This window comes from Schistocerca nitens, chromosome 12 (assembly GCF_023898315.1).
Source record: "Schistocerca nitens isolate TAMUIC-IGC-003100 chromosome 12, iqSchNite1.1, whole genome shotgun sequence".
In the NCBI taxonomy this organism is placed as follows: Eukaryota; Metazoa; Arthropoda; class Insecta; order Orthoptera; family Acrididae; genus Schistocerca; species Schistocerca nitens.
This window is the reverse complement of record NC_064625.1, coordinates 34,793,625-34,816,264: the sequence shown is the minus strand read 5'-3', so window position 1 is coordinate 34,816,264 and position 22,640 is coordinate 34,793,625. Positions and strand designations below refer to the sequence as shown.

The 22,640-nt window shown below is 40.2% G+C and overlaps 1 protein-coding gene across 1 annotated transcript in view; it reads left to right on the top strand.

The window, feature by feature from the left end:
• Nucleotides 1–332: 332 nt before the first annotated feature.
• LOC126215102 (uncharacterized) overlaps nt 333–22,640 on the top strand; it is an 83,329-nt gene continuing 61,021 nt past the window's right edge. Inside the window, exons 1-3 of the mRNA XM_049941752.1 lie at nt 333–422; nt 576–854; nt 20,467–20,668. Of these exons, the coding sequence (XP_049797709.1) occupies nt 655–854; nt 20,467–20,668 (402 nt within the window). The 5' untranslated portion in view covers nt 333–422; nt 576–654. The remainder of the gene's footprint in view (nt 423–575; nt 855–20,466; nt 20,669–22,640) is intronic.

Below are 22,640 nucleotides of genomic sequence, written 5' to 3'. Positions count from 1 at the left end.
CGCTTGGGTAGCTCAGTTGGTAGAGCACTTGCCCGCGAAAGGCAAAGATCCCGAGTTCGAGTCTCGGTCCGGCACACAGTTTTAATCTGCCAGGAAGTTTAAAAAAAAATACAGTTCATATTGTGATGTAGACGAGTTACAGTCACTCCTATACTGAAGTATGTTGTAGCTACGATTAAATTGTTTTACTCTGATGGAAGGTTTATATTAGAAAAATTAAAAGCACAAAATAATTAAGATTTACGCAACGAAGGACGCGGACAATGTTTACTTTTTCTTTAGTTCCTCTCCACATCAGTTCGGGCGCTGCTGTCGCTGTTTGTTTTTTAACACGGGAGTCGCGTTTCTCATTTGTTGTTTTGTGATGCTGCGTGCGCACTTGACAGTGTCAACTGTCAATCGACAAGCGTTAGAAGCAACAGGTAAACAATGTGCGGCTGTGACGAACGTTTTCTGGAGTACAAAAAGCTTACTATTGACGCCAATGACATCACACACATTAGGATTAAATTGAAACCACACCTGTTTTTTTTTCTTTTAAATGCTTGTACATGGTCGTTTTTTTTTTCTTTCAGTACTGCGTCATCTGCTGCCGCTCTGTCCACTGTGAGTTGTGGTTCAGGAAGTGCCGACGATACACGCTTACAGCCTGAGATGTCTGTAATAAATTTGAATCCACAGCAGTCAGAAACCCGGCGTGTGGCCATTCGTGACTTGCCAGATGAGATTTTATTAAAGATCTTTTCTCACATGTCAGTCAGTGAGCTCGTAGGCACTGTACAGAAAGTGTGCTCTCGCTGGAAAGTGCTGTCACAAGCTGCACAGTTGTGGACTGATAAGATATATAGAATCGGGTAAGATATCAGTTGATACATTTGTCAGTTCCGTAGTTGATGTAGTGCATTAACAAAATACGGTAGCGTGGTAACTTTGTGTATTGAGCTCCGAAATCGCTATTAAACTCTTGGTTTGAAAGTGCGGGTATTCTGGTTTTCAATCTCAAATGCGTCCAAATTTTAGTACCACTTAACTGAAGTGGAAATAAATGTTGTACACATACTTTGTTGTGAGTTTACAGAAGCCCTGCTTTTTTTCATTTTCATGTAAAGTAATTCTGATACATAGAGCCGATTTCCAGGGGGTCATCATTGAACCAATACCCACACTATTCCATATCAGTGAAGTGGAAAAGGCTTTTCCTTCCTATGGTACATTTGTCATGATATTGCTTAACAACTGACCCATTAATATGCATATTTGTTTTTGGCATTGATTTGTTATTATTTAACTAATTAATGACCCACAGTTCTTATGCATTTAAGTCTGCAGCATGGAGGAGAGAATATAGAGAGAGAGAGAGAGAGAGAGAGAGAGTGTGTGTGTGTGTGTGTGTGTGTGTGTGTGTGTGTGTGTGTGTGTGTGTAGAGTGGAAGTGATAGCTACTTTAGCCTTCATTCAAGCATATTCCTTCATATTTTAATTAGTAAATCTTAAGAATACTGGCCCTTTATCATGGAACTAGTTGTTGTATGTAAATTACAAGTATTGTTTATGTGATGAAGCTCGTGTTTTACACTCGCTTCGTTTTGTGCCTTTCACTGCTTGTTTCGATGTATGTGTGGAACCTATTGGGTAAATGTTTGTGGCACATGTATTCATGCCATTAACAAACTGGCTTTTACTGTATAATTAATCTTGTACCCTCTGTCTCTAGTGGATGTGGGTTTAGAGTTGTCTTTCTCCTTGGATAAGTATGAAAAAACCTCATGTTACTCAATTGATAAAGCAGACTGAAAATGTTACTTACAACTTTTGGTTTTTTGTATTGCAGAAATTAAAAGTGCTGATGATTCTGTAGTTTGAACTACAGATTGGCATATCAGCACTGTTAGGAAAATGATGGATTCGTACTCATAGTAAGGATGATACATTGAGTTGCAGACAGGCACTATGAAACGACTGTTACACATTTAGCTGTCAGCCAAAGGCTAATTCAGAAAAGCGGAACACTCTTTTCATTGTACCTGTCAGCAACTCAGTATCTTGTCTGTACTGTGAGCAGCAATCTATCCTTTTCGTAATATTGTTGATTATGATTCTAGATGTTTATTCGACAGACATGTAATACATATTTTGTATGTCTGCCGTAACCAAAATGATTAAATCTTGCACTATGCCAAATGCTCTTGCCCCATGTCTGTCTCTCGGCAGTTTCTTACTTAATGAAAATAGTGCTTTCAGCTCGTTGCTGCACTTACAGGTGCTTTCACTTGGAAGCAGAACATGACCAAATTTAATGAGAAAGACTTGTTGCACTGTAATTACTGATCTGCTTATTGCGAACTGTATAACAAGGAAGACTTCCCACTAAGAAATCTTGATTTTTCCCGATAACTCTGTAGAGCAGCAGTTGAAGAAACTGTTTGCAGTTATGTAGATAACTGAACTACTTTATTTCTAACACTGAATCATTACTGGACATGACAAATGAGATTTAGTGAACTTTTAAAACTTTGATTAGTTTTGTAGCACATGTGGTATTATGCTATTGTGTCCTTCAAAAAATATATTTTCGAGAAGTTGAGCAGTCTGAGGCAGTGTCTGGTTGGTTTCTAAGGGTCAATGGAAGCATCTGATTTCATCTGTCTGCTTTAGTCCGAGACATAATGGTGTTGTGATGTGTGATGTCACTACAGTGCAGAGTTTTTGAGTTGGTTGTGTTTGTAGGTGTTGTGTTGTGTTTGTAGGTGTTGTGTTGTGTTGTACGTGTATGTGCTGAGTGTAACTTGTTGTATTGGGTTCATTTGATTTTGGATTATGGTAGTGGTAACATCGCTTTGAGTGTACATAGTTGGTTTTGTAATGTGGTTTGTAAGTGTTTTCAGTTAGTTGCTGAGGTTTTTTTTGTTAAGTATGGATATGACAGTGAAATTCACTTCATTGTGTGTGGAGATGGGTGAAGATATGATGTCTATTTCTGCGTTTGTTTGGGCTCATTGCAGAATACATTAATATGACAATTACAAGAGTTGCGGCAGCTCGGACCAGGGTGCATATATGTTGTGATGTCAGCAGGATAATATCTGGGGATTGATTAGATGTGGTAGCTGATTGAGATGTCTAGGTTGGCCATGAGGGAGATTGATTTGCTGACTTAGGTCCTCTATCAGTTTTTGTGCACATCAGATCGGTGTGAGTGAGAGAACGATGTTGGATTGGTTTTCATTTTGTTAAGTGGTTTGTTCTGAGTATGTCAAGTGGAAGGTGGGTGGGCAGGGCATGCTTGCTGAGATTGATGAATCTCAGTTCATTGAGGGGAGGCATGGGAGAGAGAGTTCTCAGGTTGGTGGGGGGGGGGGGCTATTATTTCAGGGAGTGGGTATGCTGTTTGTGTTTTTAAGGTTTTGGAGGGTTGTAGTAAGAGGGAATTGATGGATTTGATTGAGGAATATATTGATGAGGGTAGTACTGTAGTCTCTGACGCTTGTGAGTGTTTGGGGAAGACGGGTTATGGTCATTTAGTGGTTAATCACAGTATTGACTTAAAGAATCATGAAAGTATGGCTTATACTAACACTATAGAGGGACTTTTGAAGGCAGTTACATCAGTTACAGGGAGGGGGAAGAGGCGCTCTTCCAACGTGCAATCTCAATGAGATGAGTATTGCTGGCGGAAGAGTGTCTGAGGGAATCATAGTATTTTTCACATTTGTTTGAGGGCTGTCGGGCAGGTGTATAGGCTGATGGTAAGTTAAGGGAGTTGTGTTTGTACGGGTGTTTGGGGGGAGGGGGGGGCGGTTAATCACGTGGATTGTGGGTGGAGGGGTGGATGTTTTGAGACCAGTTTGGTTGTTGTTATTATACGAGGGCTGTTCAGTAAAGAATGATCATAATTTTTTTATGGTCATAATTTCTTGCACTAAAATTTAATCTTATAATATTCTGTTAGCTTAATGTGCAACAAACATGCCATAGTAGTTTCATTGTTGGGACTCCTGGCTCCCGTCTGTGAGAGGCGGGCAAGGTCAGACATGTTCAGTATCGCCTACTGTTGCAATGGAGGTAACATACTAGGAACAATATGCTGCTTTGAAATTCTGCTTTTGCCTCAACAAATCTTCAGCTGAGACCTATACAATGTTACAGGAGGCCTATGGAGAGTCTGTTCTTTCCTACACCACAGCTCGAAGGTGGTTTAAAATGTTTGAAGATGGGAGACAATCAATTTTAAAGGAAGGTGGACCCGGTGCTCCAGTTACTGCTCTTACAGAAGAAAGCATCAACACTGCTGCTGTCATTTTGTGAGAGAGGATCGACGAATTACCTTAAGATCACTTTCTGAAATACTGAACATTTCATTGGATGCCACCTACACAGTGACAGAAAAATTACGGGATGCATGTTTGTGCATGATGAGTTGCAAGGCTGTCGATTCCTGAACAAAAGGACATTCATGTGCAGGTCTGCATGCAGTTAAAGTTGATGTTAGAGGAAGATCCGGAGTTTCTTTCAAATGTAATCACTGCTGATGGAACTTGGCTACATCATTTAGATCATGATAGCAAACAGCAAAGCTCAGTGTGGAAATCTCCTCCATTACCAACCCCGAAAAAAGCAAAAGTGGTTGCTTCTGCTAGGAAAGTTACAGTCATCTCATTCTTTGATATTCATGGAATGGTTTATCAGCATGTTGTATCTGCACATACATCAGTAACTGGACAGTACTACAGGGATGCCTTGAAAACATTGAAGGTCCATATCAGATGCAAAAGACCACATTTCCATGAAGCAGGCTGGATGCAGCACCATGATAATGCGTGGCTGCATATTGCCGATGTTGTTGCAGAATATCTTGCAAAAATCAACGTGAAGTGCATCCCTTTCCCTCCCTATAGTCCTTATTTAGCCCCATGTGATTTTTTTCTATTTCCTAACATGAAGAAACGCCTTCATGGGAGGCATTATCAATCGTCAGAAGCAGTGGTGAAGGGTGCGTAGGCAACTTTGAAGGACCTCTCAAAAAATGGTTTCCAGCATGTATTTGAAGACTGGCAGAAACACTGGGACAAGTGCATCGCATTCATGGGAGACTAATTGAGAATGACCATTCTTTATTTAACAGCCATTGTAGTTTCGTAAGGTGTGATTGGTTTTGGTTTATTTTTATGTTTTTTTTTATTTGTGATTACACGTGATGTGAGTGGTTTGGGCTTGTTTCGTGTGTGTGTGTGTGTGTGTGTGTGTGTGTGTGTGTGTGTGTGTGTGTGTGTGTGTGTGTGTGGCCAACCTAGATCATATTGCTGGATGTTGTCGTTGGTGAGTTTTGTTTTGGGTTTATTCTGTAGTAGTTGTGATGTTTTGTATATTTATGATAAGTTGGTTGTGTTTTAATTGATGTAGTGATGTCCGATTTATGGGTTGTTGAGGTGTTGGGCTTTTGGTTCCACTTTTCATAGTTGTAGGTGTTGGATCTTTGGAATTAACTGCTGAGGTTGAGCTACATAGGTCAAGGGTAATGTCCAATTTCCGTAGTTTTTGTTGGTGTAGCAGAATGCTGTAACTTTTTTTTGTGATATTGTTTGTTCTTGGATCATGCAGTTTTTTTTTCTTTCCATATTTTGCTTCTCCCAGCCCTAAACCTCCAATTTTCCATGGTTGTTCTGATAGTTTCATTTTATGTTTTGAGTGAGACGTTATCGTATCATTTTTGTTTTTTAAAGTTTGTTGTTGTGTGTGTGTAGTGACATCGTTGTCACCATATTGGATATGCCGAGAGTGGCGATTTGCACCATATTGATGAGGTCGTGGATCAAAGCAAACAGGTGGAATCTAATGCTTCTGTAATGCGATTTCTAACAGTGCCTACAACACAAACAGTAGACAGAGCTTTAGTTGATGGATGATACAGTGTATTACTTCTAAATACGGCAAGTCTCAGATATGTTAGGTCTGTAATCATAAAAGTGCCTGCATTTATGGAGGCATTGAACTGTCTGTAGTGATGGTTACTGTACCACACAATTACACATGCCCATTTTGAGAGATACTCGAGAGATACTGGACTTGTGCACACTGCAAAATGTGTTAAAAACTGCATGGCAGCAGACAATAAGAAGACAGATGTACCAACAGAAACTGCTTGGCATTGCTTAGAATACATCAGTTCAAGAATGACTGTGTGCTGCTACATTCAGTTTTTCCACTTGGAAGGTGTACACGACACAGCATGCATTACAGCAAATTGCAATTGATTCTATCTGCAGAAATGCTAATCCATAATTGTGTTTCTATAGTCCAGGCAGTCTGCTTCAGTGTAGCTGTTGATAAGACAATTGCGCTATTGCCTATACCACTGCCGGTCAGTTGCTGCTTATGTTGTAGCAGTAATTGTTACTATTCATTTTAAGTGTTTACACAATGCAGTGCAATTTTTGAAGTTTACTGATAGCATTTCATGCATAGTAAAGTTCAGTGGATGTTTGATGTTGCCTTAATTGGTAAAAGTTAAGATTAGGGCCAGTGGCATACTTAGGTGTTTCATGCAAGAATGTTGTCAGTGCTTGCTGTGAGTCAGGATGAGAACGAAAGAGGCTGTGTCAGCTATTTTTGTTTCACAGCCAGCGAGAGAGCGGCAAGCAGACGACATGTTTCAAAGTAATACATTTTGTTGGAAGGGTGAAACATTGTTGTGGATGAGGATTAGAAATTTAATTTTTCCCTGTTTGAGTCACTGCTATTTAAACCGTGCTATTATCTCCAAAATAAGGACTGTGATGCAACCAATGACATATTTGAAAAGCCAGTTAAATATTTCTGTGCCCTGGGTGCCTACGCAATTGATCTGTACGACCACACTGTGTGTGTGGATCAGTGTTTTTTAATTAAATCATGGGAGAAGGTAGGTTAATCAGTGTTTATTAGTATAATTAATGAGTGTCTAGTATTAATAAACATTGAGCCACATGCCTTCTCCCATGATTTAATTAAAAAAAAAAAAAAAAAAAAACCATTGATCCCGTGGTGGATTTTGCTGCACTTCCAGTTGATTCCATCCACACAAACTTTCAGCTCTTATGAGTCTTTTTCCACCAAATTTGCTGCAATTTTGTGTCTTTGCAACTAAGGCACTTAAATCAGTCTACCTTGAAGCACTCTCTGCCATAATCATAAAATATTCCTCTCAAAACTCACCAATACGCTGAAAAACAACTAACAGCACAATGGTTTCAATTTTGGCACCACAATTTTGGTGCTAGAAATACATTGCCTCTGTTCTCGTCTCTTATTGGTTGTGTCAAAGAATCATTCCATTGGCTACGTGAAACTGGCACATTGCAGCAGGTGAGCTGCTGGCCCTGATCTAGACTTCAGATCTTTGATCTTGAAAGGTGAAACAAAAGCACAAAAAATGAAACAATATTCTGTTCCTTTATTTTTCAGTATTTATTTTTATACCTTCTGAACTTGTATAACATAATTATGTAACAGAACACTTGGGTGCAGTTCTAAATGATGTGACTATACCTGTTACCTGTTTCTGGTTTGTCCTCCACTGACATGAAATGAAGCTTGAAAGTAGACAAAATGCACTTCCCCTGTCGATAAGTGACTGTTAACTAATTCTTGGGTTGAACAAGTGTATGGCATTTTTACCATCTTCGTTCAAAACCAAATACTGCTCTCTCTTCTATAAGGATAATCTCTCTTGTTGATGGTAGTATGAAGTCAAAGCTTCTTTACTTTGCATACTTCCACTGTATTACAACAGGTGGTATTAGATTTTGGGACAATTCTGTGGAGTCACATAAAATATTTGTATTAGTAACCAAGAAAAGTGCAGCCAAATCACTCTGTAATAAAGGCAATTGTTTGAGCATATCAGAATTCTTACTGTGCCAGCCCTGTACCTGCACTCCCTCATAGGATGTGTGGTTAATTAACTGTCACATTTCCATTGAACACTGGACCAAAAAGATTTGCTCTAAAAACTTCTTTAACCACTGTACATATAGGTGTGCACTGCTCTGTGGCTTTCATTTGCAATAGGTGTCCAGTATATTTGAAAAATGTGAATGATAAGCCCAAGATTTTCAAATCTTAAGTTGAAAGGCTTCATTGTGGCACGCTGATTTTGTTTGTAACGAGTTCCTCACAGCAGTTGAGAGTCTTGCACTATAACATTATTTATTGTATAGACTATTGTAAGTAATGTTTAGATATGTTAAGGAAGGTTTAGGCAGAAAGTAAATAATTTGAGAGTAAACAAGGTAACTCACTGAATAGGAGCATCAAGTCATTGACAGGCACACAAGAGGACTAAAACTTTGCTGCCTTTTGGATGAATCGAGTAGTGAGCTAGAGTATACAGGTGAGGGGCAGTCAAATGAAAACCAAACACCTGCCGCAACGGTACCGTGGAATGGTTCCATTCAAAACTAATCACAACACATGTTTAGACATTTATCCCACTAGGAGATGAGACAATCAATTCGTATTTTGTAGAACACCATAGACCACTGACGGATCCGTAACCCCACCCACTCTTGCACTTCCTCAACCAATTGAAACCAATGTTCACACATGTCTTTAATCAGGTTGCCAAAGTGAAAGATCCAGGCTGTATGGAGAATGTTAGTGTTTCCCAACTAAGTCTCTGAATCTTAGCCTTTATCCAATTCCCTGTGTGTGTGTGTGTGTGTGTGTGTGTGTGTGTGTGTGTGTGTGTGTGTGTGTGTGTGTGTGTGTGCGTCCTTTATTGTGCAACAGCTTGAGGGCAGACAGCAAAGTCAACAGTGGACAATCCCACATCTTTCCCACCAAAAAAATCCGTAGTTAAAAGGAATGCTCTACTCAGTGAGGTCCTCAAGTGTAGAACCACAATCAACGTGAAGTGCTATGAAGACATTTCGCAGAAATTGTGATGCAGATGCTTTGTCACAAATTGGCTAAGATTCATTGTGGCAGTGCTGGAGCTGTTGTATACAGGGAGGGTTATAAAATCAGGGTTTGTGTTGAGATTGTAGATGTCTGTTGTTTCTTCTGTTGAGAAATTTGGAGTTCTTGGATGGTGAGGCAAAGTTAAAGGTAAAGAATTCACGGAAGGTAAGGACAGGTTAGGTATGAGAGGGGATGGGTCACAGTCGGATAGTTGTACGATCTGGGAGAGGCAAGACTCAGTGTCAGATCTGGTCGGAGGGATAGGTAGCAAAGAAATGTTCACACTATAGGGACTGGGAGAAGGCGAGAGCTTCGATGAGCCCAGTGTGGTTGATCTTGGGTTTGGGGATGAAGCTGAGACCTTGAAATTGGACTGAAACTTTGATAGAGGGTTTTAGTGGATAGGTTGACAACAGTGTTTCGGGTTTGTGTGTGCAGTGGGTTTTGTGAAATATTTGGAGTTCAGGTGGATATGGCAGAAGCAGCAATGCAAGGTGTGAGCAGTTGTCTGGGCGTTCACTTGGGTTAGGATGGATGTAGTGGTGCTCAGAGGTGGGGTAGGATGCATTAAATTTTATGATTGTCGAACTCGTATATGGAGTGCTCTTCCAGGTGTTGAAGGGTGAGGATTTCAGTTTTAGAATTATAAAGTAGCTAGTTGTGATTTCATTGTATAACAACGTCGTGAGGAGGAAGCAGAGATGGTTCTGGGATGCCTGCTCCACGAAGAATTGGCTGCAGGGTGGCACCTTCACCAGGGCTGCGACTATCGATTATGCTGCCTGGAAATGGGACATACTACCCACAATCTTTCCTACTCCTCCAAAAGTGGTGGTGTATTGCCCACCCAAACTATACAACATCCTGATGCATTGCTATGGCACACACTCCTAACTCCATGCCACAGGAGTCATATTCCTGTAGAACACCCAGGTGTGAGTCCTGCAACCGGCACATCCTATTCTAGTCCTGTCGCAAGCTTATCGTATCCCATCAGAGGCGTGACCATCCGTGAAAGCAGTCGTGTCATATACAAACTGTGTAGCAATTTCTCCACAGCGTTGTATGTTGGCGTGGCCACTGACTTGTTGTCCACCAGTGAATGGCATCTCCAAACTGTGGCCAACAGCATAGTTGACCACCCAGTGACAGAATGCATTGCCGAGCGTAATGTGATAGAGTTCTGTGGCTGCTTCGCAACCCGTGCCATCTGGATCCTTCCTGCCCCAGACGAGCTTTCCCGAACTACGCAGATGCTTCACTGCCATAATCCTCCCATTCCCAATATCTGCTGACCCACTGCATTCACACCTTCTGTCCAGCAGTCTGCTTTCTTTTGTCCTGCATTCCCTCTCGGTCCACTCCTGCACATTGTCATTTTGTGTTGCACTGACTTACTGGCTGCAGTGACCTTCAAGGTCACTGGTCATCCACCCTCCCCAGTTCCTCCTGCCTCCCACACCTTTTCTCCCTCTAGCCGCTGCACCCATCACAAACCTTTATCCCAGTCTAGAGGCCACACAGGATACAGTGACTGATGCACAGTGACCAATTTGCATCCAAAGCACTGGGCGAATCCATTTGTTTGTTCAGAAGGGGAGGCTGACAGTGTTTTCGCCATTTCTGTCGGTTGGCAATGACAGAATCTCAAACAATTTTGTGGAAATTGTTGGGTAAAAAAATTCATTTTTGCATTACTTATAGTGTTATTTGTGAACTTCATGATGATGTGTCCATCATTTTGTTAACGATCACAGTTATTGTGATATTTGCAAGGAAGTAAGACATTGCACAAAATTTGAAAAAGCTTGCAGTAGGGGATCGCTATGATTTTGTGTTTGGTGCTTACTACATAATATGTTGCTGTGCGTGGTATGTAGCTAACATATTGAATTTTTTCTTTAGACTAGGGTGGAAGTCTCTATTCACATCAATATTGAGAAAGTTGATCTGATGTAGCTCTCTCATTTGCAATTGCACACACCCCCAATAAAGCCAGAGTGAAGTATCCACAATGTACCTTGTATTTCAGAAGTGGTTTTAGGTATGGAAATGAGATTTTGGCAAATGACAGCATGCAAAGAGAAGAGTATTTTGTCATACGGTTATCATGGAAAGTTCATTATCCACTGTGTTATTCCACTAACTACAGGCTTTTTCAATGAAAGAATGTAATTTTAATGGCCACCAATAGCTGTTGAAACTAGAAATGCTATGAATTTTCGAACAACATAAGTGAAGAAATTACGCATTTGTTTTTGTACTGAGGATGTGCTTTTTCTTAAGCTACTGACCTTACTTTTCCTCATTTCCTCACTTAATAAAACACTGTTTCAGAATTCTCTCGCAATTGTGCCTGCACAACGTGCTAGTGAGGTGACTGTGTGTAAATGCAAAAGAAGCAAATTTCAATATGGCAACAAGAGAAATATGTAGATTTTACTCAAAATTTGCCACTTGTTACACTTCTCTAAAAGTTACAACTGGTTAACAAGTCAGGTGAAAATAAATTGCTGCCTTTTTTGCATTTTCAGTGGTTATTCTTTTTAGATGCTAACCACAGCAAAGGAGCTATCTTTTTGATTGGTCGCCATGTAAGTGTGGGAGTGGAAGGACTCCACTTAATATTTTCAGAAAATGTGAGTGTAGGCTTCAGTTTAGAAAAGCACTTCTCCTCCAGTGCTCCACATTTCCTCTACGGTGCCTACCCACAACCACTTCCACTGCCACTCTCCCCACACGTGCTCTGCCGGCCACGGTATTCTGTGCGGACTCTACCTGCCAAACTGGAGCCCTGGCATTGTGTGTTCAGTCGGCACATTGTAGTTGCACAAGTCTGTACACATATTTGTGTACTCTATTTTGCTAAAGGATTTGCCTGAATGCTGTTGATGTTTTCATTCTCTTTTTTGTATGTTTGTTGATAATTCAATGTTTCTACTATTCAATGATTTGGCCCTTCTGTCCTTAGTTTTTTTCCTTTCTTGAATTTCACATATTCATATCGGCTTCCTGTGAATTACATGGCGGCTCATTATATAATAGAGGTTCACTTGTGAGTAAAGCAGGTGGTGGACTTCTGTTTATTGATAGAGTACATGCAATCGGTCTAGAAAGGAGACTGCTTGCAAATCACTTGTGTGACCCATTTTGAAATATTGCTCAAGTGTGTGGGATCAGTACCAAATATAGTTAACAGGTGATATTAAGTGTATACGCAGGAGGACAGCAGGAATGATGACAGGCTCAGTTGACATATGGGTGAGAGTCACAGAGATACTGAAGAAACTGAATGGACAGACTCTTGAAGATAGATGGAAACTACCCCAAGAAAGCCTTCTTACAAAGTTTCAAGAACTGTTTTTAAATAATGATTCTGGGAATACACTACGGTCCCCTACTTGCCGCTCACATAGGAATTCTGAAGACAAGATTAGATTAATCACAGTACGTATAGAGGTATATAGGCATTTAAAGAACCACTCTTCCTGTGCTCTGCATGTAAATGGAACAGGAAGAAACCTAATAACTGGTACAATGTAACATACCCTCAGCCATGCATTTCACTGTGGTTTGTGGAGTGTAAATGTAGATGAAAGTGCCTTTGGCTCCCATGGCACCAGATGAGTGAGAATAAAAAAGAAAACCTAATTGCAATTTCTTTTTCTGCACAAAATACTAATCTTGCAGGAACATTATATCTCCTGATTTTTCTTCTGCAGAATTTTTGAATATCAATGGAATTGTGGCATGTTCTATCATGAAATTTAATATTGTCATCTTTACTTCAGTGTCCAGGTAAAGAATGGCATCTGTATCAGTTACACAACACAAACATTTGGACAAGACTTAGATTGGTCATTAACTATGTAGCCATAAATACCATAATAATTAAAAGCATGTAGTATGTTATGTATGTTGTACCTGCTCTAAACACATTTTCACATTAAACCTGGGCACTTCTTAACAAAATTTTGTGCTTATGTAGGCATTAAAGTTATTTGTAGAGTGGTATTTTATGAACTCAAATTATGCTTAGATGTTCAGAGGATGAGTTTTGGTCCTCAGATCTTTGTGCATGGAGTAATGACAGAAATAAAAACGTTTCTGCCCTGCTTGACTTTGAGGTTTTGTTACAATAACTCCTCACATCTTTAAAAATTGAACAATATATAGTATTCTCCCAGACAAATACAGAAATACACAGAGCCTAAGGTAGTAGTGATCAAAACCAAACTGAGGTGAGGTACTAGTAAGGCACACTCTCATAGCAGTGACACCATTGATAATCTTCCAGTAATTATTACACTTATTGTTGTGGCGTAACAAGACAGCTACGCCACACTGAAGTAGCCGAAAGGCACGCGTTACTGACGCAGGCTAGAGATAGGTCTGAAACAGGTTACGTTTGCACCCCTACACACACCAATAAATGAGGCTGCCGCTCGTTACCTTGAATTCTGTAGGCGGCGAGATGGAATCCAAATTGGCGTGACCACTCCGTCCATGTTTCCTCGTCCGCTTGAAACGGACGAAACTGGGGTGCAACAGCATGTTGTGGCTGCGGTAGCGATGAAGCGGCGGCGGCCGCATTGGTGTGCTTTGCACGCGTGGGTTCGAATCCCATCCTCGTCGCCAACTGTAGTGGCGTAGTAAGACAACCACGCCACTCTGAAGTAGCCGAAAGGCACGCGTTAATCTCACGTAGGCTAGAGAAGTCTGAAACAGGAGACGTAATGAATGCTATAAAGAAAAGTACGTAGCTGCTATAATACTTAACTTTACTCCATCATTTGTATACAGCATTCTTGATGATACAAGTGAGACTCTTTAGATTCATGAAGTAACTAATGGCGCCTTGCTAGGTCGTAGCCATGGACTTAGCTGAAGGCTATTCTAACTGTCTCTCGGCAAATGAGAGAAAGGCTTCGTCAGTGTAGTCGCTAGCAACGTCGTCGTACAACTGGGGCGAGTGCTAGTACGTCTCTCGAGACCTGCCGTGTGGTGGCGCTCGGTCTGCGATCACTCAGTGGCGACACGCGGGTCCGACATGTACTAATGGACCGCGGCCGATTTAAGCTACCACCTAGCAAGTGTGGTGTCTTGCGGTGACACCACACTTATTGCTTTGATAGACTTTGTTCTTACAGCTATATTGGTTACGGTTGACCAATTTTAACAGACTTTGTGTGGCAATTTATTCACTATTCTTTTTTAAATTTGTCCACATCAAATTCTTTTATGAAATTGGCCTTTCTGATACAAATATACGATCTTCTTCATACAGTTCACAAACTACTGTACTTTTGTATACAACTAGCTGACAAACTCAGTGTGCATTTCACTGACTCCACACCACTGCCATTGCAATGTAACTGGTATCAAGTGAGAGCTAATTGGAGGGCAGGGTGGAGGTCTGTTGTGTTTTCTGATTAAAGCTGGTTCTGCCTTGATGCCAGTGATGGCTGTGCATTGGTTAGCAATAGGCAAGTTCAGGGCCTGCAAGCAACCTGTCTGTGAGCACATTGGATGTACACCAGGAGTTACGTTTTGGGGTGTGATTTCGAATGACAGCAGGGGCACCCTCACGGCGATCGCACGCACCCTTAATGCAAACTTTGTACGTTAGTCTGGCAATTCAGCCTGTTGTGCCACCATTCGTGAACAACATTCCGAGGGGTGCTCTCCAACAGGATAACACTCACACACATACTGCTGTTGTAATGCAACATACTGTACATAGTGTTGACATGTTGCCTTGATCACTAGATCAGGCACCAATCGAGCACATTATGGGACATCATTGGACAACAACTCCAGTGTCATTCACAAACAGCTGTAACTGTCCCTGTATTGCCCGACCGAGTGCAACAGGCTTGGAGCTCCACAAAATGACGTCTGGCACCTGTTCAAAACAATGCATGCACATTTGCAAGCTTGCATTCCACATTCTGGCAGCTACACTGGTTATTAGTGTACCAGCATTTCACATTTGCAGTAGCTTATCTCACACTTACATTAACCTGTGATATTACAATGTTAATCACTTAAACATGTTAGCTAGATGAATCTATTCCTAAAATTTCATTACTCTTTGTTAACAATTTTGAGCTGTTGCAATTTCTTTTTCATCAGTGTGTAGTAACATTGGAGACAGCTGTAATACCCATAAAGAATGGCCAGAAAGTACCCAAACTAAGAGGTATTGAGCAGTGCATATAATTTCATTTATTCGTGCAGGTACTCTACAAAATTGTATAGCTGATATCAAATAAATACACAATTTGGTACAAAAAAACACTATATAGTGCAATGAAAATTGAGACATATTTCAGTGTATATGCTCGTACATCTAAATTAGACATTTTAAGCTTTCCACAGAGTTAACTAGAGTATACTGCCTGAAATTCTGACAGTAACAGAGATAAAATTCAGGGAGCTAAAGGCTATCTATAACTTGCAGAGAAACCAGATTGCAGTAATAAGTCAAAGGATATGAAAGAGCAGCATTAATTGAGAAGTGGGCAAGACAGTGTTGTAGCCGATCCCTGATGCTATTTTATCTGTAAACTGAACAAGCAGTAAAGGAAGTAAATGAGTAATTTTGAAAAGATAAGACAAAAAGTAGCAAAAATAAAATAAAAAAGAAATAAAGCTTTGCTTGCCAGTGACATCGTAATTCAGTCAGAGATAGATGATGATTTGGAATATTGCTTTAATGTAGTCGATAGTATTTTGAAAAGAGGTTAGAGGATTGATATTAACATGGTAATAGAATATAGTCTGCTTAAATCAGGTGATGCTGAGGGACTTAGATTAGGAAATAAGACTCTAAAACTAAACTAGTTTTTTTTTTATTTGGGCAACAGAATATGGCAGCGGCCAAAGTAGACAGGACGTGAAATGCATCTGAAAAAAGTTAACTTTCTGATGTTAAGCAGTCTTTTCTGAAGGTGAAAAGTGGACTTTCGACAGCTCAGGCAGAAGTTTTTGAAATGTGCCACTACTGAATACTGCTGAAGATTACATATATATTGATCTGATGGAATTGAGTTTTCCTGGAAACATATTGAGTCTCAAGTTTATCTTCAATAAGGATAGAAGCTGAAGCAATGGTTCTCCTGTTTAATTTGCATATATGTTATTCACTACACCACCCTGGCATTGTTGTTAACACAGCTGCATGGACTAACCTTGTCCAGTGCCCTCACTTACACAAACTTCATTTCACTCATCTTCCCAGTAAGCAGAAGAGCCAGGTTAAAGTCCCACAAATTTTATTTCCTGACTTCATCCTCTGCCCTGACTACATGTATAGATCGGATAATTTATAAAGAGGTACTGAATCACATTGGCCAGAAAACAAATATATAGCACAACTTGACTATAGGAAGTGATAGATTCGTAGTACACTTCTTGAGGCCTCAAGGAATTGTCAGTTTGGTAATGTAGGGCAGAGACCAACGCTCGAGTACAGTGAGCAGACTCAACTGCACGTAGGTTGCAATAGTTGCACCAAGATCCAAGATGAAGAGGCTTCAATGGGATAGACAGAAGACCACTACCGTGGCAACATGTTATGTTTGGTGTGAGGTCAAAGAAGTTCACATGAATCCCTCACGGTGTTATGGGCCTCACATGTTAATGAATTTTTATGAAATAATGTTCATTCGTATATTAGATGGCTGCATAAGCTTGTAGCATTTTTGTTTTGCATGTTATAATTCTGGTTGCTGCGGGGTTTATTTATTGATTGTAATTTTTTATTTGCAGTTCACTGTTGCGATTTGAGTTTACATATTGTCAATAGGAGATAGAGCGGAGCTGTGGACACAGTGCCAAGAGGAGAAATTCGAACATTCTGACACATTCTTCTGTTCGAGTTCGATAGTAGGTTGACAGCAGTGGAGGCAGCCAGAAACATACGCACCATGTATGGGGAGAATGCCATTAAACAGAGCACAGCAAGAAAAATGGTTTCTTCATTTTAAGGAAGATCATTCTTACATTAGTGATCTCCACATTCAGGAAGACCTTTGAGATTTGACAAAGGTCATTTAAATGCATTAACGCACAATGATCCACGTCAGTGTACTCGATAACTGGCAGATGTGATGAACTGTGATCATTCCACCATTGTGTGGCGTTTGCATGCGATGGGGAAGGTTCAAATATTGGATGTATGGGTACCACATGCTCTAATGCAAAATCACAAAAATCAGTGGGGCACGATATGTGCATCTCTGCTTGCTCGTCATCAATTGGCTCGTGAAGAATGCCAAGCATTCCTATCTTGTATCATTACTGGTGATGAAAAATGATGTATTTATGCTAAAACAAGGGAAAGGAAGAAATAGCTGAGCCCAAACAAAACAGCAACTCCCTGTAGAAGGACATGGGTGCATCCACATAAGTTAATGTTATGCATCAGGTGGAACAACGGTGTGGTGTAGTACGAATTGCCTGCTGACATCATCCAGCATCTGGAACCTTCTTCTGGCCTTCCCTCTCTTTCCCAGAACAAAACCTTCAGTTGCCTCTACTAGAGTGCAATCTCTTTTTAGATTGTGGCCTATCCAGTTTAATTTCCTGTTCTTCACCGTCAGCAACATCCTCCATTCTTCTCCAACCCTCCTCAGTACTTCTTCATTCCTGACTTTATCAGTCCAGCTGATCTTCTCCATTCTACACCATATCCAAATTACACAATCTTCAATTCTCTTCTCATCCTGCTTTCTCAAAGTCCACATTTCTGCTCCATACTAGGCCATGTTCCATATTAAGCACTTAACCAGTCACTTCCTCAAGTCACGTCTTGTAACTGTATATTCTCGTGAGCACTGCTCGCACCAATCGTGTACGGAGGCTACGTTCCTGCCAAGTCTTTCTACAGTATTGCAGAAGGAACATCCGTAGCCCTATTACGTGACTTCATTGAAACACAGTGAGGTGTTGATAGTGACATCCCCCACTATATCCAATTTCAAAGGTAACTAACATTCATGACTGTTGCAGCGTGTATTTGAATAGATGTCATCTTTCATATATAGAAACATGCGTATCAACTTCCATTTATGTCATACAACTCCTCCTTGGTGTTGTGACCTTTTTTTTTTTCTGTCAGTGTATGTTCCTACCTTGTAGTTTATTGTATATTTTTGGCTCCGTGTACAGTGATGTCTGAGCCCAAAGCTTTAAGTGATGGGAATGAAGTTTGAAGTTCTTCTTGTGATGAGAACTGTTAACTATGGTTAAAGCAGTACTATCAAGTTTACAATGGTTATTTCAAAAATGTGCAATGAAGCCACCGTCAGGTGGCTTGCAGAGTATGGATGTAGATGTAGATTTTTGATTGCTTAAATGATATGACTCATTTTTATTGGCAGCACATGTTTTTAATGATTTTCTTCTGAAGAGTAATACATTTATAAAATATAATTATATAATATTAATAGCCTTATGCTGTTTGTAGAATTTCCTCAGAAAATATCCCATACTAAATAACCAATTCAAAATAGCAATGATAGATGGTCTTTCTTGTGCCCATATGAGTGGCACCAGATAAAATAAACATTGCATAAGCTAGGGTATTTAGCATACTTGTCAAGAAGTCTATTGGCACATTGCTGATGATTTAGAGACAAAGCACATTATATGGGTCTTTGTGTCATTCAGTTTTAGTCCATTTTATGGGACGGAGATTTGTTTTTGTAGAAAATTTTGTACATTGCCTGAAATTTTTTCAGTAGTGTTGTTCTATCAGGACTGAGGTGTCACCTGCGAACAAAACTGAATGAGTACGGATATTTAGTGGTAAGTCATTAACTGTTTTGCAGGTGCTAGGGCCGAGTGTACAGCTTGCCCGACTTGCTAAAGGACGCCGAAGGTATTGTGCGCCTCGCCAACGGGCAGCCGACTTAGCCCTACGATCGCTGCACGCTACAGCCACTGCTGCCAGCTAATCGGACATTCCAGTACACAAAGAACCACTCTTCGGCAATATTGTTTATAAATTCACTGTCACACTGCAGTCACAGTGGTTGCAGTTTTTGATAACCACAAGACAGAAATTCAGAACTAATGCAAGCTTTCTGTTATAGGTTTGTCATGGGCTGAGAAAAAGTTACTTTATAAAAATGATTAGAACACATGTATTTCAGATTGGAAAATTCTATAAATTGAGATTTATGCTAGGAAGATATACCTTTAACCTACTAAAATCTCGTTAACATTTGGCCAATATGTTGCAGATATAAAATTTCAAACTGAACGGTTCGTAGCGAAGACCCTCAGAATTCAGACAGTATTGTGTTCTGTGAAGCAGTGAGTGTTGCTGAGAAATGGTATGTATTTTGTTGCACTGTTCACTTTTCACGACATCTGATACATTCAATTCTGTAGGACAATTCGTGCCCTTTCACATCATACTTCTTTGTACCATATTTACTTCATAGATCACGGAATCAAATTACAGTTACTTGGCTACGTGTGGCATTTTCTGTTCTGCGTGCAGTAAGTGTCGTTGAGAAATTGCAAGTATTCTGGTGCACTGTTTGCCTTTTGTAACATCTGATATGTCTGTTTATTAGGATAATGATATGCCCTTCAAACTATATTTATTTGTGTAATTTGTCTGGTGTTCATTAGGAAGTTAAAATTTATGTATTTGATGTGGTCATAAGCAGAAAGGAACCAGAAGTGGGTGAAAGCTGTAGCTCTTTCTAACATTACAAAGAATAGCAATTAACAAAGGTGGTAGCAAAAATGTTGAAATGCGGACGACAGAGAGTCACCATTCTGTTGTGTGCGTTCAACTGTTTCTGTCTCCAGCTGTCAGGCCTTCCAGCCTGCTGGACATAAATGAATGCCCTTAGCTGCCAGGCGTTCGTATATGCCCGTAGCCATCTGGGCACTCTACATGGATCCGGTACTGGACTCTGCGGGACCCCTTGGGGAAACTGTTTTGTATCGTGTTAATCCATAAAGAATGAGTGTAGCATTGACCAGCTCCGTTACAGTGTGGCTATTGACAAGGAGTGCAAGAAACACAAAACTGGTTAGTATTGTTGGATCTCGTAGCTTTTCTTGCTATTTCCTTTTTCTCTGTTATTGAAACACTTCACGTGTCTTGCCTGGAGATGGCAACAAGTTGCCATGTAAATAATAGGAGACTTTATAAAACTGGATGTCGGCTATAATTTTTTGGCTCAGGTCTGCTGTACTGTCTCTTTCTGCCGCAGTAATGGGTGTTTTTTCATTTTCTACAACCCCCCATTTCTATTGCTATGTGGAGAAACCAGTGTTTCGAAAAGGTGGCAATTGTTTTCCTTCCCAATGTCAGATGTTACCATTTTCTATAAAGCAGGGTTTTTCTATATGTGTTCTTGGGGATTAATGTATGACAAAGTTGCCATTATAGAAGCTTAAGACAGGTTACACGAGAGTGTTGTCATTGTGTAGGGCAGTTGCATTCACATATGTTGTAGGTACTGTTCTAGAATTAGCTGTCATCGTATTATTTTGTTACAGGACCTGGTGTCGCGTAGGCACATGTATCGGGAAGAGTGGAAATCCCGACCAGGAGGTGATAGAGATTTTCCGCAGTGCTCCAAACTTGAGGAAGGTACATATTTGGCACCCCATCACGTACAGTGTTCTCTGTACGCTCTACACCAATTGCCACAGACTCACTGAACTGCACTTGGATGGCAAGCAAACACTCAGCAGCTCGGTAAGTCTCCCACAGTTTGTGTCTGAGTATTAACACTGACTCTTACAGATTAGTTAACTGTGATCGTAATGCCTAAGTGTTATTTCTGGGAAGCTGCTACCAGTCACATTTACATTTAATTTATGTTCAACTTGCACTAAATTGCATCAAGACCAATGTCAGTGCTACAGTGTAATGTTATACAAGAATACGGCCAGTGCACCAGAAGCAAAACTGTGCAAATGAAGCTATGGAATGCCAAAATTGTAAGTGAACAGCTGATGTGTTAAAATATATTACATCAGTATGGCATGACAGCAATTGATACAGAATGCATCCCACAGAGGCAGTGTTGTCCAACTCAACATACAATGAGAGACATATTGCCGAGTTCTACGACAGAATAATAACAGCTGATACCACTAGATGTCAACACCTTACCCCGCCCCCATCTCCCCACAAACCCCAGTAGCCCTCCATCAGCACAACAGTGCACAAAATTGGGGGTTTTAGTTATTGTGTATTAACGTGATTATTGTTATTGTTTATGTAAACATGCTTGAAGAAGAGCAGAACACTCTCATAATGTAATGTTCCATTAATTAAATATAAATGTAACAGACAGCAATTTACTGCAAATAATTATTGCCAATTAGCTGCTTTGTAACTGTTTTCTGGCAGTGTTAAGTAATATTGCAACAACAAAGCAATAATAGCAGTTCTAATAATTGTGCAGTGGAAGTGTTAGTGTGTGATGTAGGTCTACTACAATTTTTGGAAAGAGTTGTATGTCCAATGTATAATTTTCTGCCTAAAATGCTGCTGGAGGAGGCGTCACAGAGAGGCAGTGGACACAGGTGTTCTAGTGCTAACTGACGATTATTCACTTGAGTAAACAATACTTCACCATTTCTACCAGAAAAACAGTCCAAATCCTTCACATCTTAAATTAGTAATTGTCAAATAATTGAAAAGGCCTTTGTCCTCTATGTTCCATACAACAGGAGACAATACTTTAAGTAGAGAATTAGAACAGATGTTACCAATAAAATAACACTGATATTAATTGTCCGTGGAGACGAGTAGCTTATACTATTCTCCTGAATCAGTGACTCCACTTTTGAAATATAGCACAAGTTTTGTTTTCTTGTACAAATAGCTTTAATGAAGTCGAAGTGGTGCGAAATGATTCACTAAGATGATCTGACTGTGTGATTTGCACAGTTGCAGCGGGCTAATTTGGTATACAGGAAACAGCGCTAGACTGAGAAGGAAAGGGCTGCAGTCTTTGAAAGGTGTATAATGAAAAGAGAAGCAATGCTGCAAATTGAACTGGAAAATGTGGAGGGGTACACTGTATGGAAGAGAACAGAGTAAACATTTAAAGGCAAAATATGAGGTGTGATAAAAAAGTTACATGAATTTTAGTCTTTAAGAAAGAATCTTTATTTATTCATCATCAACATAGACTTTGTCCCTTCAAAGTAATCTCCCTCAGATATAATACGGCAGCGCTTTTTCCAATCTTGGAAGCACTTCTGGAACTCACATTTCATTATGATATTCAGCTCCCTTATGATTATGTTCATTTCATCAATCGTGGCAAGACCGTGTCCTTTCACGGTTCTCTTCAAACTCGGGAAGACAAAGAAGTTTCAGGAGGCCATGTCCGCAAATATGGTGGCCGAGGCAACGAAATGATTTCGTTTTTTTGCCAAAAAATTACAAACGAGCATTGAGGTGCGAGTGGGAGCATTGCCGTGATGCAGTTTCCACAAATGTTTTTGCCACAGTTTTTGTTGTTTTCTTCGGATTGCTTCACATAAATGGTGCCTAACATCCAGGTATTATTCCTTATTGACCCTAAGACCATACAGCAGGAACTTAGGATAAGCTATGCCGTTGTTAGCAAAGAAAACGTGATCAAACTTGTAGAATTTGTTTGGGTCATAGCTCTTCAGGCAGTTGCTGTTGAGACAATTGGGCCTCGATT